This window comes from Drosophila yakuba, chromosome 2L (genome assembly GCF_016746365.2).
Source record: "Drosophila yakuba strain Tai18E2 chromosome 2L, Prin_Dyak_Tai18E2_2.1, whole genome shotgun sequence".
Taxonomy (NCBI): domain Eukaryota; kingdom Metazoa; phylum Arthropoda; class Insecta; order Diptera; family Drosophilidae; genus Drosophila; species Drosophila yakuba.
This window is the reverse complement of record NC_052527.2, coordinates 14184705-14201256: the sequence shown is the minus strand read 5'-3', so window position 1 is coordinate 14201256 and position 16552 is coordinate 14184705. Positions and strand designations below refer to the sequence as shown.

At 40.6% G+C, this 16552-nt stretch overlaps 5 protein-coding genes across 6 annotated transcripts; 3 read left to right on the top strand and 2 right to left on the bottom strand.

The window, feature by feature from the left end:
- Nucleotides 1-426: 426 nt before the first annotated feature.
- Nucleotides 427-2773, bottom strand: LOC6528194 (probable cytochrome P450 28a5). Its single transcript, XM_002089221.4, has 6 exons — nucleotides 2527-2773; nucleotides 2122-2368; nucleotides 1954-2058; nucleotides 1326-1872; nucleotides 994-1260; nucleotides 427-876 (listed from the first exon to the last, which is right to left on the bottom strand). Exons 1-6 carry the CDS (start codon nucleotides 2712-2714, stop codon nucleotides 713-715), a joined length of 1518 nt encoding a protein of 505 aa, XP_002089257.1. The 5' UTR covers nucleotides 2715-2773; the 3' UTR covers nucleotides 427-712.
- Nucleotides 2774-3337: 564 nt separating this feature from the next.
- On the top strand, nucleotides 3338-6752 carry LOC6528193 (protein draper). 2 transcript variants are annotated; one of them, XM_002089220.4, is made up of 2 exons: nucleotides 3338-3635; nucleotides 4934-6752. In XM_002089220.4, the coding sequence occupies exons 1-2, from the start codon at nucleotides 3423-3425 to the stop codon at nucleotides 6659-6661; spliced, it is 1941 nt and encodes a 646-aa protein (XP_002089256.2). In that variant the 5' UTR covers nucleotides 3338-3422; the 3' UTR covers nucleotides 6662-6752. The 2 variants fall into 2 exon arrangements, with proteins under 2 accessions (XP_002089256.2, XP_015054449.2); XM_015198963.2 differs by lacking the exon at nucleotides 3338-3635 and adding an exon at nucleotides 4165-4361.
- Nucleotides 6753-9214: 2462 nt separating this feature from the next.
- LOC6528192 (multiple epidermal growth factor-like domains protein 10) lies at nucleotides 9215-11209 on the top strand. Its single transcript, XM_002089219.4, has 2 exons — nucleotides 9215-10152; nucleotides 10318-11209. Exons 1-2 carry the CDS (start codon nucleotides 9940-9942, stop codon nucleotides 11185-11187), a joined length of 1083 nt encoding a protein of 360 aa, XP_002089255.2. The 5' UTR covers nucleotides 9215-9939; the 3' UTR covers nucleotides 11188-11209.
- A 2276-nt stretch (nucleotides 11210-13485) lies between these two features.
- On the top strand, nucleotides 13486-14563 carry LOC6528191. Its single transcript, XM_002089218.4, has 2 exons — nucleotides 13486-13784; nucleotides 13956-14563. Exons 1-2 carry the CDS (start codon nucleotides 13662-13664, stop codon nucleotides 14328-14330), a joined length of 498 nt encoding a protein of 165 aa, XP_002089254.1. The 5' UTR covers nucleotides 13486-13661; the 3' UTR covers nucleotides 14331-14563.
- Nucleotides 14564-14927: 364 nt separating this feature from the next.
- LOC6528190 (tenascin) lies at nucleotides 14928-16387 on the bottom strand. The gene is made up of 3 exons (XM_002089217.3): nucleotides 16013-16387; nucleotides 15231-15773; nucleotides 14928-15171 (listed from the first exon to the last, which is right to left on the bottom strand). Exons 1-3 carry the CDS (start codon nucleotides 16318-16320, stop codon nucleotides 15075-15077), a joined length of 948 nt encoding a protein of 315 aa, XP_002089253.2. The 5' UTR covers nucleotides 16321-16387; the 3' UTR covers nucleotides 14928-15074.
- Between the last annotated feature and the right edge of the window lie 165 nt (nucleotides 16388-16552).

The following is a 16552-nucleotide window of genomic DNA, read 5'->3' as shown; positions in this document are numbered from 1 at the left end:
ACGCGTTAAGCTCGTATGTGTTTAATGAACCCAATTGCAGGCAGAGCAATAGCCCCAGAGATTGCGATACGGGTCCAAGTGCAGACCGACCACTCGCATTCAGATCCTTAACATTGAATTTATAGTACCATATAAAGAACTTCAGATTTGCTATCATTATCATCTCTGGTTTCTAATTTTAAATCGAAATTACTGGTGATAGCTTTCGAAAATACCAAACTTAATAATAGCATGGATGCGATTTCTAGAGATTCTACAAGTTATAGGTTCATATCTGGTCAGTTAACAGATTAACACTTGAAAATGAACAATCCGTAGAAAAACCCTTTAATATCCCCTTGCTAAACTAAATATCGACAAGCCGCCGAAAATCATGTATATTTAAAACGTTATAATCCCCTCAATCATTATATTCAATCACCACAATTCCAAATAACTACGAGTTTATTATGTCGGCTTTATAGTTATAGTTCCAACCCGATGTTGATGTCGAAAAACACAATTTAAAATGCGAAATACATTTAATAAAGACAACAAAATATGTATATATATACACGGAAAACAATAACAAACTCAGCCAATTGCGAGCTTAAATGTATCACTGGATGTACATACATATCATATATTCCATAAAAATAGACTGGGGAACGGCACCAATCAGCTTTTCGATTAGTTTCGTCGCCCGGAGGGGAGTTGTTAAGTAATTGAATCTCTAAAGCTTTTCAAGGTCCAGCCAAATGCCCCCACGCAGACTAGTGATTATTTGGCCAGGGTCATAATCATTGTCTTTGCGGGTTTTGGCATTGATCTTGACATTGAACTTTGATATCAGTTCCACAACGGCAGCCTTAATCTGCACCGTCGCAAATCGCATTCCTGAAAAGAAAAATAATAAAATGTTACAATCATAATAATTTATGCATAGCTCAAGATCTACAGTAGGAACTATTAGGACATTAGCATTATAACAGAATGCTAGAAAAGTTTACTTACCAATACACACTCGCGGTCCGTCTCCGAATCCCATGAAGACACCTCGTTCCCTGAAGGTTTTTGCAGCATCGGGCTCCATGAATCGCTCAGGCTGGAAGGACTGAGGATTGGGGAAGAATTCCTCATCCAGCATGAAGCAGTAGTGAGGAACAACCACAGTGGTGCCCTTCTCCACGACGAAGTTGCGACCTTCTTTGTTGGGGATCTCGATGGATTCGGTGCACAGTTTGTTCGACATGAATCCGGGTGGGAAGAGTCGGATGGTTTCTGCCAATAAAAGGGTAAATATAGTTAGAAACAATAACTGCAGGTTGAAAAGTGATTTAATTCACCCTGCACACAGGCGTCCAGGTAGGGCAAATCGTTAAGCTTTTCAAAGCCAATGGTGCCATCCTGCAGATGGGAACGAATCTCCTCTCGCAGAACCTTCTGTGCCTCCTGACTACGACCCAGATTGAGCAGTATGTGTGCCAAAACCGTGGCCGTCGTTTCGAATCCGTCGAGCAGGAAGGTCATGGAATAGGCCAGCAACTCGCGATTGTCCAGGTTGCGCTTCTCCCCCAGCTGCAAGATGTAGTCCAGGAAGTCGGACCGCTCGAACTGCTTTCCCGCCGCCAACTGGGCACGACGTGCCTCCACCGCACTGCCCATCAGGTCGACGAAGAAGCGTTCCACATCCTTTGGCACGAAGCGTAGCCTCAGCAAATGACTCAGCGATGGGAAGGCACTGGTCATTATGAAGAACAGCATAAAGGTCCAGGGTTGGTTGAAGAGCTCCTTGATTTTCGCCACTACGGGTGTGGGCTTGTCCGAAAAGCTTTCAGCACCCAGGCCCAAAACGCAATCGGTGACCATCTCGGTTGTAAAGCAGAGACTCATCTGTGTATGGCAAAGTAGCACGAAACAGGTTTGTATTCATATAATATTCATATAATACAATGCCATCACAAAGAATCTTACGTGCTTTGCATCGATGCCGTCGATAGAGCCCAGGCGTAATTGCTTATCCACCCACTCGCTCAGCTTCTGGCACACCTTGTTTGTCACCGGATAGACTGTCTTTATCTGTAATTATATTGGATGGATCAGTATGTTTCGGGCTTGACACTTCGGGATGCACTGCCTCACCCGTCCCATCGTAAGCCCAGGAGTTACGTCCGCCCTTCGAGCCTTCCACTTTTCGCCCGTTAACGAGAACGGGTTGTTGGCGAAAATAAAGTCGGTTTTCTCATCAATGTTCTTGGCGATCTCATTGTCGTGGAAGTTCTTGAAGTTGGACACAAATACTCGACGTGCCAGCTCGGGATTGATCACCAGCAGCTGTGGAGAGCGAACGCCAAAAATGCCCACAGCATCGTACTTGTCCTTATACTGCCTAAAAAGAATAATCACATTAAATGTTATTAAAGCGTTATAATTGAAATGAGTTTTAAGTCAGCGGTTCTTTGGTTGTTTGTGTTCGATGGTGAAAACAAGTTCTTCTGATATTTGGTAGTGAATATAGCACTTTGCCTTTTTGGCGATGATGCTCACCTGTAGATATCGTTCAGATCGTAGATCAAATGCCGCTTCATAGTGAACATGTGTGGATAGTTTCCGTAAAATATCTTGGGCTTGGGACCAGGGACGCCCCGTTTTCTCCAGTAGTCGTAGTTCCATACCAGAACAGCATACAGCAGGCCCACCACCAAAGACACCAGGGTCAAAGTAATCAGAACCATTTTCGACCGCTCTAAAATCTGCTTCCACGCGCGTAGACTTCTAAATGGCGTCTGTCGCGGAACCAGATATTCTGCTCTATTTGTAGCTGCTGATAGAATTTGAGAGAGGTATTCTACAGTCTGGATGACCGAGATACCTGAGTGCTCAATACACAGGAGGCACTGAGAGAGAGTAAACTACTCACATTTTCACCGCAAACAGTACTAACATATAAATGATAAGAGCTAATCATTATTGCGGGCGGTCAATCTTCATATCAAGCCATTATTATTTATTTACGGTCTTGTTCTTTACAAAAAAAACAAAAACATTTGCTGTTGCAACTCGACCAGCCAAAGTGAAATTTACCAGGTAGAGTAATTGAACTATCCCCATTAACTCTGGGTGTAATTGACGACTAAATAATGGCTGATGATGAAATTTATTCAGTAAATGATATTACAGCATATGTATAACATATTACATTTTTGTTTTTGGATTACATATTCGTTTGTAATATTAGGATACACAATTGCCAAGATAATCCCAAGCTGTTTATGTACATATGTAGGTCTAGATTATCCAATCGTCAACGGATGTAGCTGAACTTCGAGCAATTTAAAATATAACAATTCACATTGGCAGCTCAGTTGAATTTGAAACGTCGCGCCGAACTTTTTTACAGATATTGCCAAGCTTAATTTCATAAGTTTCCTTCTATTTCCATAATGTTACACATCCGATGCCTTTGGGTGTGTCTCAGTTATTCAATGGTTCTCGTCGGCTTCACTCAACCCTATCAGATGAATGTTTGTCCACGTCGGCAGATGGTTTCCTACACGAGAAATGTCCTCAGGACTAGAACGGTACCTTACGAGCAACGCTCTTTCTGGAGAGGTTGGCAGACGAAATACCGCACGGAGTATTACACACAAGACGAGGTGAATACAAATCTATCGATAAAATACTAATGAGGAACTAGCCTCTCTAAAACAAGCAAGAGACAACGCTATAGTCGAGTTTCTCGACTATCAGATACCTGTTACACAAATAGTGCGAGTGTGGACGAGAAAATTTCAACATATTTTTTAAAACTGTGGGTGTAGCAGTATTGGGCGGTTTGTGGCCGTTGGAGTGGGCGTGGCACGATGGCACTATGTATCTGGAATCTGCATGCAACTTTTTAGCTTATAAGTTCCTGTGATCTCGGCGTTTTAACGTACGGACAGACGTTCAAAGCTTAGTCCACTTTTCGGTATTGAGCAGAGCCGTTTTCATATACATATACACTTGAAGTTCTCGATAATTGAGTCCTCAACGGTTGAGAACTTTATATAATTTAAAATATAACAATTCACATGGGCAGCTGCAGCTCAGTTGAATTTGAAACGTTGCGCCGAAGTCATTTACAGAGATAGCAAAGCTGAATTTCATAAGTTTCTGCTGTTTCCATAATGTCACACATCCGATCTCTTTGGGTGTGTCTGGGTTACTTAATTGTTCTCGTCGACTTCATTCAACCCGATCGGATGAATGTTTGTCCACGTCGGCAGGTGGTTTCTTACACGAGAAATGTCCTCAGGAGTAGAACCGTACCTTACCTGTCGTATTATCACTGGAGAGGTCGTGAGACAAAATACCGCACGGAGTATTACACACAAAATGAGGTAAATAGAAATCTATCCATAAAAGATAAATGAGGAGCTAGCCTCTTTAAAAAAAAATACAATTCATTTTAATATATTAATATTTGTACAAAGCAAACGAGATATTTTATTAAAGATGGAGTGTGCTCGTAATCTGGAATTCATTCAAATTAAAGAGAAAACAAAATCAGAAAAAATTGAGGGTACAGTTCTGTTTATTTCATCGGACAGACTGGTTGCTTAAGATAGTGAATATATGTACTTCATGGGACGATTTGAGTAACATTACTCATGCATTACTCCTTTCCACTGCATTTTGTGTGTCTGGCATTGTCCTTTGGCACAAGTTTGGCCTTGTTACATGGTCAAAATGTTTGCAGTCACCCGGAAAGGATTCAGTATACCCATAAGGTTCTTAGGAATAAGTTGGTTCCGTTTCAACAGCGCAATTTTTAAGGTTGGGTGAACAGGTACAGGCATCAATTTGCCTACGAAGATGAGGTAATTCGAACTTATAATTTGTAGTATTTATAGCTTCGCTAACTATGCAGTTTCAATTTAATTTTAAAGAGGTTATTTCTCTCGCTCTTTAGATTGCCCATAGATTTGATGTGAGACACGTTTGCTGTGACGGCTACGAGGGATCCATTCCGAACTGTCAACCTGTCTGCAGAGAGAAGTGCCCTGCACATGGTTTCTGCTCATCTCCCAATACTTGCAGTTGCCACACGGGCTACGGCGGATCCGACTGCCAACCAATTTGTCCGGCGGGATGCGGAAAAAACGAGATTTGCGATCAGCCCGGAGTCTGTAGCTGCCAAAATGGCTACAATCGAACTTCTATCAGCGACAATTGCCTTCCGGTTTGCCAAGAGGAATGTGGACACCATAGCTTTTGCTCGGAGCCCGGAAAATGCGAATGTGAACCTGGGTACGAGAAAATGGAAGGCGGGACCGCCTGCCATGCCGTTTGTTCGCCCAAGTGTGGGGAAAACGCTCGATGCCAGGAGCCACAACTGTGCACCTGTCTAGATGGATACAAGGCCGATGCAAATGGCAATTGCTTGCCATTCTGCCAGAAAGATTGTGGCAAAAACAGCCGATGTGTGAGGCCAGGAATGTGCGAGTGTGACAATGGATATGCCGGTGACGAAGGAGGCACCAATTGCCGACCTGAGTGCTCCACTTGTCCGGAGAACGGAATTTGCATGAGTCCAGGCGTTTGTGTCTGCAAGCCAGGTTACGTGATGAGAGATGATCGATGCCAGCCGCATTGCGAGGAAAACTGCCCCGAGTACGGACACTGTGTGGCGCCAAACCAGTGCGAGTGCTTTTCGGGCTATGAATCGCCTGGGGCGGACAAAAAATGCGAGCCCAAGTGCAGCAAGGGATGCACCAATGGCTTTTGCTTTTCCCCAGAGACGTGTGTATGCAATATTGGTTACCTAATGGGTCCCAATCAAGTTTGTGAGCCACAATGCAGCCTAAACTGTATTCATGGCAAGTGCACCAGCCCAGAAACCTGTAACTGCGATCCGGGATATCGTTTCCAGAACAACTCCCACCACGTTTGCGATCCGATTTGCGACAGTGGCTGCAGCAACGGAGACTGCGTGGCACCCAATATTTGTATATGCCACGACGGCTATCAACCCAATAACACAAATCCTGTCACTTCCATGTGTCAGCCCGTCTGCGAAGACTGCAAGTTCGGAGCCTGTGTGGCGCCGAATAATTGCCAGTGCAGTATGGGCTACGAGAAAGTCAACGGAGTCTGCGAGTCCCAAGCCACGACAGACTCCAACGAATACAGCACCACGACTGAAGATTCCCAAACCTCAACTGCCGACCTGGACCCACACTCCATAACAACACCTAATGCAATAGAGGCACCATCCAGCGAGGTTCCGCACTCAAATTGCACTGCCGGTTGCATGTGCTGGATTGAATATGATGGGATGGGCACTTTCAATACGGCCAAGTGCGCCAAGGTCTGCGTGGATCCCCAGGACCAGCCGTGCCTCGATTTGGATAATTGCCACTGCGATCTGCCGAGTGGCCAGCTGGTGTGCCAAGAGGATAGTAGCGTGGACTACAGCGGTGAGAATTCGCGTTACGTCTGCCACATGTTGCAGGCGAAGAAGCCAAAATCGGAGGCTGAGGCACGGATTCCTGAGCGAACTGAATCGTCCCAGAAGTGGATGGTTATTATGGGCTCCTGCGCTGGAATGATCCTTGGTGTGGCCGTCGCAATTGTTGGCACGAAGTACTATCGACGTTCTACCTTCAGACAAAACATTGAAGTCGAACAAGTGAAATGAAAGTGATTTGGAATAATTTATACCCAAACAAAATTACTCATTCTCTTTACACTTTCAGAAAAATTGTAATAAATTTATTTTTTTAAGCGAATTAGTCTTTATTTTGATCTCGGCAAGAACACAAACGAAATTTTTGGAAATTTTTCTCCAACAAATCGTATAACGACAATTAAAAAAGGTAAGCCCGTGAACACGCTCAAAATCTAACAGGTACATAGTTAATCTTGTTGTTTAAAAAGGCATATGCGACAATGTTCTGGCGCCGTAAAAACTTCTGAATTTAACATTGAGTTATTTTTTTACGTAATAGATAAGAGTTACCTCAAATTTATCATATGATAATTGGACAAAATGTTTATACCCGTTACTCGTAGAGTAAAAGGGTATACTAGATTCGTTGAAAAGTATGTAACAGGCAGACGGAAGCGTTTCCGACCATATAAAGTATATATATTCTTGATCAGGATCAATAGTCGTGGTGCGGGGTGCGCGGTCCGTGGTCCGTGGTCCGGGGTGCGGGGTGCGTTGTCCGTGGTGCGTGGTGCAGGGTTCGTGGTCCGGGGTGCGGGGTGCATATGATTAAATACATGTAATTAAAATTTTGTGTAAACATTATGGATATAAGTTTCTATCGATCTATAAAATTTGGATATAAATTTCTATCGATTTTCACTAAAACTTTTTCCTACGCCCACTCAAACGCCCACAAACCGCCAAAAACTGTCAGTGTTGGAGACTCTCCTTTGCATTTCCACTAGCTGAGTAACGGGTATCAGATAGTCGGGGAACTCGACTATAGCGCTCTCACTTGTTTTCAACTTGGTTTCGGCTAATGTTAGAGATCAACAGGTTCGATATTTATATTATTGGTAATTTATTGCTTGACTCAATTGGTAGTGGCAAATCAAAACTAAACAAGAGAGAACGCTATAGTCGAGTTCCCCGACTATCTGATACCCGTTACTCAGCTAGACGAAGAGAGAAGGAGAGTCTTAAACACAGTTTTTGGCGGTTTGTAGGCGTTATAGTGGGCGTGGCAGAAAGTTTTTGGGCAAATCGATAGAAATTTTTAAGACTAATACAAAAATGAAAAAATATCAAAACATTTTTCAAAGTGTGGGCGTAGCAGCTTTGGGCGGTTTGTGAGCGTAATAGTGGGCGTGGCAAAAAATTGTTTGGCAAATCGATAGAAATTTACAAGACCAATACAAAAATGAAAAAATATCAAAACATTTTTCAAAAGTGAAGGCGTGGCAGTTTTTGGCGGTTTGTGGGCGTTAGAGTGGGCGTGGCAACATGAATCGATAAACTTGCTGCGTCTATGTCTCTGGAGTCTGTATGCTTAGTCTCAACTTTCTAGCTTTTGTAGTTCCTGAGATCTCGACGTTCATACGGACAGACAGACGGACGGACAGACGGACATGGCCAAATCGACTCGGCTATTGATCCTGATCAAGAATATATATACTTTATATGGTCGGAAACGCTTCCTTCTGCCTGTTACATACTTTTCAACGAATCTAGTATACCCTTTTACTCTACGAGTAACGGGTATAAATACATATTTGTCAAGTAGCGTTTAGCCACGGGATATCCATTTGATAGACAAGAATAAAACCGTTCAAAGCGGACAGTAAGGGATACAATTCATAAAATGATAAAAGTAAAGGTAATAAAAAAAAAGTAGGCAGCGACAGATTTTGTGTTCGCTATCGTGAACTAAATTGTAGTGGTCACTGAAGCAATTATATTAAAACATCCTGAAAGTATGCTACTGACAAAGAAACTATGAGAACTTTAAGCTTAGCTTTGTCGCCTAATTAAGGGTCATTAAATGCAGTATTATCACTTTTGTATTATTTAACTATATTTTTCTATATTATTTAACTTAACCTATTTTAGTTATATTTTTAGAGAAATTCAGTTTTAGAGAGTGCGCGCTTAAATTTTCGGTTGAAATATGGCAAATAAGTTTCAAGTATTGAGTGAGTTTAATCTGCATTAATATTTTTATTTGAAATGATGCACTGAAACATACTAAGAGAAATTAAGCAGAAACATTTCCAAAGAAAAAAAAATATATACATATATAAAAAAATATATATATATGTAGTTTGAATTTAAAAACCGTACATGTACATTCAGTATAATTTGAATAAAATTTACCGAAGAATAATGCATCTAAAGAATACACTGGAAACAATTTATTAAATATATAAAACAGAGATTAGATGACTAATGATTTGGTAGCCAGACGATTGAGTTACAGTAAGAGTTACAATAAATGTTATGTTAATTGATGTCCTACTAATGTCTGATGAAATGAAATTTTATGTTGAGTTAGATAACACAGGTGAACCTTTAGTGAGGAAGAAATATTTTAAATTACTAAAATTCTCAGTGTAACCGTTATGGAAGTAAACGAAGATCAAAGGGAATGAAAAAGAGAGATTTCGAATGAGAGAGCGGTGGGAAGGGAGAGCGAAATCACTGTGGAGCATGGCACAATGTTAGCCAGAGAAGAAGAAGTGAAATAGAGAATAGCAGATGCAGTTCGAGCTTGCCCTCCGTAGAGAAAAGAAGAACTGATAATGTGATACCACGGCGACTCTCTGCGCTGTGAAAGACAAACGAAACATTAATGACCGACCCACGTCTCCAACATATACCATATATAGTAGTATGTTTAGTTTGTTTGTCACTACGTCAACTGCAGTTAACCGTGCTAACAATTCTTTTCCGAAAAAGGAAAAAACTAATTCATTATCTAAGCAATTTGCGTGTTTATTATATTTACCATTTAATTCCCATAATTCTGGCAATATTTTTGCATTAATAATTATTATTGCTTACAGGAAATGTACAAATCATTTGAGACCTCTGATACATACATGTACAATGTACGCTAACAAATGAAATTACTCAGAACAACTGATTTTTTTATTGGTAATTTTTGTACAGTAATTGAATTCGAGGAAGAAAACAAACTAATGTTAATCTCACACATAAAATCCAATTTTTAACCCGATATTAAGCAGCTTCTCAGAAGCCAATCGAAACTTCAAAGCTTAGTGCAGTTTTTGGTACAGAGCATAGCAGTTGACATATAAATATACACTTGAAGGTCTAGATTATCGAGTCCTCAACGGTTGAGAAATTTAAATAATTTAAAATATAACAATTCACATTGGCAACCTAGTTGACTTTGAAACGTTGCAGCGAACATACTTACAGATATAGCCAAAATTACATTTCATAAGTTTTCTGCTATTTCCATAATGTCACACATCCGATGTCTTTGGGTGTGTCTGGGCTACTTAATTATTTTCGTCGACTTCATTCAACCCGATCGGATGAATGTTTGTCCACGTCGGCAGGTGGTTTCTTACACGAGAAATGTCAACAAGAGTAGATCGTTACCTTACCAGCAATATTCTTTCTGGAGCGGTTGGCAGACGAAATACCGCACGGAGTATTACACACAAAATGAGGTAAATCCAAATCTATCGATAAAAGATAAATGAGGAACTAGCCTCTCTAAAACAAAAAAAAACTATAGTCGTGCTTCTCAACTATAAGGTACCCGTTACTCAGCTTGTGCGAGTGTGGACGAGAAAATTTCAACACATATTTGTAGTTTCAATTTTATTTTAAAGATTGCCCATAAAACTGAAGTGAGAGAAATTTGCTGTGACGGCTACGAGGGATCCATTCCGAACTGTCAACCTGTCTGCAGAGAGAAGTGCCCTGCACATGGTTTCTGCTCATCTCCCAATACTTGCAGTTGCCACACGGGCTACGGCGGATCCGACTGCCAACCAATTTGTCCGGCGGGATGCGGAAAAAACGAGATTTGCGATCAGCCCGGAGTCTGTAGCTGCCAAAATGGCTACAATCGAACTTCTAGCAGCGACAATTGCCTTCCGGTTTGCCGAGAGGAATGTGGACACCATAGCTTTTGCTCGGAGCCCGGAAAATGCAAATGTGAGCCCGGGTACGAGAAAATGGAAAGCGGCACCGCCTGTCATGCCATTTGTTCGCCCAAGTGTGGGGAAAACGCTCGATGCACCAGCCCAGGAACCTGTTCCTGCGATCCGGGATATCGTTTCCAGAACAACTCCCACCACGTTTGCGATCCGATTTGCGACAGTGGCTGCAGCAACGGAGACTGCGTGGCACCCAATATTTGTATATGCCACGACGGCTATCAACCCAATAACACAAATCCTGTCACTTCCATGTGTCAGCCCGTCTGCGAGTCCCAAACCACGACAGACTCCAACGAATACAGCACCACGAGTGAAGATTTCCAAACCTCAACTGCCGACCTGCACCCATACTCCGAGGCCGAGGCAGTTTCTGAGAGAACTGAATCGTCCCAGAAGTGGATGATTATTATGGGCTCCTGCGCTGGAATGATCCTTTGTGTGGCCGTCGCTATTTTTGGTACGAAGTACTATCGACGTTCAATCTCTAGGCAAAATGATGAAGCCGAACCAGTCATGTACAAATGTGATTTGGAATAGAAAGCTAAATTATCCTTGCAAAGTTGGTAGAAAAATTGTTTAATTACTTTTAGTAAAAAATTTAATAAATTTAATTGCGTAAGGGTAGCAATTTTGCGGGCCGTTAAATTTTCGAATTTTAATACGACTGAGGATTAGTCTGGCAACTCTTTATATATCTTGTTGAGTTCAATGGCCTCGTCAAAAGATATTTTTTAAAACATTTGACAACAGGTGCCTGCTACAATTTAAAAGGGTGTTGCCCTCTAAAGCCTTTTTAATATTTACTCCCCTGTCAGTCACAAACTTAACATTATCAATGTTCCCAACATTGGATTCCGAAAATAAGCACTTTATTTTCATAAAAACGTTTTCGGCAGTCGATTACTTTTAGTAAAAATTTTAATAAATTTAATTGCGTAAGGGTAGCAATTTTGCGGGCCGTTAAATTTTCGAATTTTAATACGACTGAGGATTACTCCGGCAACTCTTTATATAGGCTTGTCTAAAGCTTTGCCATTCACCAAGAACGTCTTACAACACTGATTGTTGCCCAAGGCAACCCTGATAATTTCGTTATCTTAAAGCGTATTACTTTTTATTTTGCTCTTGGCAAGAACACAAGCGAGTGTACAGGAGCACTCCGAATCTGGCGAATTTGCCTTTTTAAAAAATCTTTTTTTATCTTGTTGAGTTCAATGGCCTCGTCAAAAGATATTTTTTAAAACATTTGACAACAGGTGCCTGCTACAATTTAAAAGGGTGTTGCCCTCTAAAGCCTTTTTAATATTTACTCCCCTGTCAGTCACAAACTTAACATTATCAATGTTCCCAACATAGGATTCCGAAAAAAAAGAACTTAATTTTCATTAAAACGTTTTCGGCAGTCGATTTTTGAAAATCCATCGATTTAAGTCCCAAGATTATATCACAAAGTTTGAAGTTTTTTTCATAATGGAAAATGATGCCCAAAAAGTTGTTTGGACTACTAGTCAGTCCACAAGTCGACGTTCGCACTGGCTCCTCCCCTATCCACAGCTTATTTTATCTACATCGAGATTACAGTCCCCATATCTTCTGCATCCGACTTTCGACTTAATGTTGTTGGATCAGGTAGGACGTCTATTTGGTCCCCATAGACTGCGCCGATTTTTAGGAAAAACTCGACCAAGTTTTTAAATCGTTTAACCGTTTAAAATTCGTTGGTCGTCTTAATGTTAGGCAACATTTATGGCGAGATAAATTGGAAGTGTGAGTTCAATTCATAATTTTATTTTTTACGAAACCTTTTCCTGTGTCCTTACGTTAACTACGCATTCTCCAATAAGCTACTAATGTAGTCGCAAGTATGCGACTAGTTTTTTTCAGAAATTAGGCTATACTTGAAACACAGATAACGTGGTAAAACAGAGCACAAGAAACGACCCTAACAAGTGATACATAAAGAAACTACATATGCTGCCACATAAAATCATAGCACCGCTCACTCACAATTAGTATTTCAAAAAAACATCGAACAAGTTGTTTGCTTAGGTAGGACTTTTGAGAAGCGCAGAGAAGAGCACATATATAATATTTAGTACTATTTAGTATTTAATACTTAGTATTATTTATTATTTAGTATTATTCATTATTTCCTTTTAATGTAACGTAATACTTTCAGCTACCTTACTTATAATTAAGTATACAAATTATTTAATAATATATAAGATTGTTTTATGTTAAGGCGTTGAAAACATCAAAACGCAACAACATGTGCACCACCTTTTTCTTGGGTGTTCCCTTTCATCCTCATTTCTGAGACCATCTCGCTTCCACCCATACAAATTTTATGATTACAGAATGACTTTCGGCCGATCGTTGCTTGTGCGTCACTCACCCTAAACTTTATTGCACAGCAGGCACCCGGGTGTTTTTGTGCAAGTAACAAAAAACTTATTTTTATTAAAAAATTTCGATTTCGAACTATGAGCAATGGAAATTCCTCTCCTTTGCGGTGAAGAAAATACTGCTAAATAATTAGGGATGAACATTGCTCACAGGAAATGTGTTGAGTAACACAGTAAAGTTACTGAGTCACATGAGCTACAACTCATTTGAGACCTCTGATACATACATATGTACATGGATGTAGAACGTACGAGAACTAGTAAAATTACTTACTGGACTTTTTGTTTTTATGAGGGAGTTTTGTACAGTAAATTCATAAAATAAATCTCACACACATGCAACCCACTTTTGTATATACATATACAAAACTACTTTTAGTGGAATATAAAATAATATAATAATTAATCTTTCTACTTTTATAAAACAAAATAAATAAAAAATGAAAACACTTGTTACCTATTTTTCATCTAAATGGATATACCCCTACCCCTTACTTATAAAGGGTATAAAGCGCGCTCCGCAGAAGGAACCCAAAACTTCAAAGCTTAGTTCATATTTTGGCACTGAGCAGAACAGTTGACACTAATAAGTCACAAGTCGCTAATATGCATTATTTTCAATTGACATTCGTTTGCGTGGCACTGATCACTATTAACAGTTCCTTAGCTTACCATTCAAGCCATGGGCACCACATGTTCACCACCACTATTCGACCAAAACCACAAAATGTAAGAAATTGTTTTATCCGTAAAATCTTTAAAAATAAATTGTTACGCCAAGGCGCCAATTGGTATATATAAGTGATATACAATTAATTATAAAAATTAAGTTTAATACGTATTGAGCTGAAAAAAGCTAAATTTCAACTTCAAAAAGTCACAATAAACCTACCTTTTTAGGAATCTCTATTTCCGAGCACCAGTTCAACCTCAACTACCATAGCGACAACAGATTCAACCACAACCCAACCCGAATCCACTTGGGATACATCTACTGAAGGAAGTACAGAGGAAAGCTCAGTCAGTGAAAGTTCATCACCTGACTTTTCCACGACACCGAAGATGTTTACACATGACGAACTTCACCATGAAAATTCAGGTTCTAGCAAAACTGTCATCTGGATTTTCGTCACTTTAGCTATTTTGGCTATTTTAGCAGGGGTGATATACTATATTGTACGCCGCCATGGTTCTTATACTGTAAAAGAGCAGTGCATCCCTGTTAAAACTACTGTATATTTTGGTAATACCAGTTACCAGCTTGAATCAGCATAAAATCGAATCACTAACGATTTGTATTTAAATAATATTTTCTAAAAAAAATATGTAATGTATAACTCACTTTAAAAACAAATTTTAATCTATTATGGCTTTGTCATGAGTCTTTAAAAACTTAAAAAAAACACGACTCATCTGTTCTGATAAACGCCTAAAAAGTTTTATCTCGAATAAAGCATTTATTTCTTTTAAGCGAAATGGAACCAAGTTATCGCAATGGTATAAAATAAGCTTAACTAGCCAATTTAAATAATTTTAAAATATTAAGTGCTTTATTATTGTTTGATCCCTGCTAAAACTACTGTATATTTTGGTAATACCAGTTACCAGCTTGAATCAGCTTAAAAACGAATTACGATTTGTATTTAAATAATATTTTCTAAAAAAAAGATGTAATGTATAACTCACTTTAAAAACAAATTTTAATCTATTATGGCTTTGTCATGAGTCTTTAAAAACTAAAAATAAACACGACTCATCTGTTCTGATAAACGCCTAAAAAGTTTTATCTCGAATAAAGCATTTATTTCTTTTAAGCGAAATGGAACCAAGTTATCGCAATGGTATAAAATAAGCTTAACTAGCCAATTTAAATAATTTTAAGATATTAAGTGCTTTATTATTGTTTGATTTCTTTTTTCATATCAATCTGAAAATGTATTTGTTCACGAAAGTTTTGGGATGAGTGTGGATCTAAACCAAAGGGATGGCGGAATACAAATCAACCACACTTTGAAATGTCTATACCGGAACGCACATGGTCGATTGCTCATGGTAGGCATATCCCGGATCGCATATACATCGGTTTCGGCTGACACACACGCCATTGTTGCACTTCCTGCAGCGAATAGAGATTGCCATTAATCTGGTATACCCAGCACGAGGATTCCAGCTTACTGATAGCAATCGGCCTGGCAGACGCCATCTCTCAGGTTGTAACCAGGTGCGCAGTCGCACAGGTTGTTGTCCTTGCAGAGTCCGCCGATTCCACAGTCCGGTTCGCAGACGGGCTGGCATCCGTCGTCGGTCAGCTGGTAGCCCTTGGAGCAGCCACAGACCTCCGGTTCGGTGCAGTTGTGTCGCGGACTGCTGCCACAGCCACTGCTGCAGATCGGGCGGCAGAAGCGGCGCGTCTCGTCCAGCTTGTAGCCCGGATCACACTGGCAGCTGCCGTCCAAGTAGCACTGACCATTCTGGCAGCCCAGCGGGCAGGCAAACACACAGTCTCCGTTGTCGTTCCGCACAAAGCCCTCATAGCACTCGCACTCCCCCGGAATCTTGCAGCTCCCGTTCTGGCAGCCACATTGCGCCCGGCACACGGTCACGCCCATCAGCCGGCTGGCCGAGTATCCGGTGCAGCAGACCTCGATCAGGGACAGCCGGTTGGCCTGGTCCGTCTGGATGACGCTGGGGTACTGGTACTTCTCCACCGTATCGGGGCTGCTCAGATCGAAAACGAGTATGGGTGGACTTAGTTCACTATAGTTTGCTCAATTTTTTATCAATGTTTATGAATTTTGGCGGTTAAGATAGATAAGGCTTGTGATATCGTATTCCCGGAAGGAAATTTAGTTCTTTTTAAAATAAAATAAAAGTATTTTTCGCAAATATATATATGTATAAAAAATATTTATATACACAACACTCAACGTGGTTTTCAGTGTATCTAACATACGTACGGCACCCAAATGCGGCATTTGTGCTGCCCTCTATCGGATTGCGTTTCATGGGATCGAATGAGATACTCTCGTCGCTTCGGTTGCAGCTCCACACTTCTGGGATCTTGGAAATTGGCTGGTCCAGGTCGATTATAGGACAACTGTCTGTTTTCTATGTACCCGCGGCCATAGGTTCCCACTCCCGGATCCTGCGATACGGGCCTCCTGTTGTACCGATCCGAATAGTTTGGCACATTTGTGTAAATACTGGGCAGACACACCATCAGGTGAAAAAAACTTAGCCGAATGCCCAAATCTCGGAGCCACATCCTGAGTACCCGCACTATTTTGTTCTATTTTCTAGGTGTTCACGATTTGCCAGCTAAAATTGTACTAATTTTCGCCACTAAAACAGATTTTGTTTTGTTTTCTTATCAGAAAAGCTATATTCGATGCATAAGCTAAGATGAGAGGAATTTGGTTCAGTTTGATTCTGAGAGGATTGAAAACACGAGAATCGAAATAGTTCAGTCTTGCGACTTGTTTATACCTCTTTCGGAT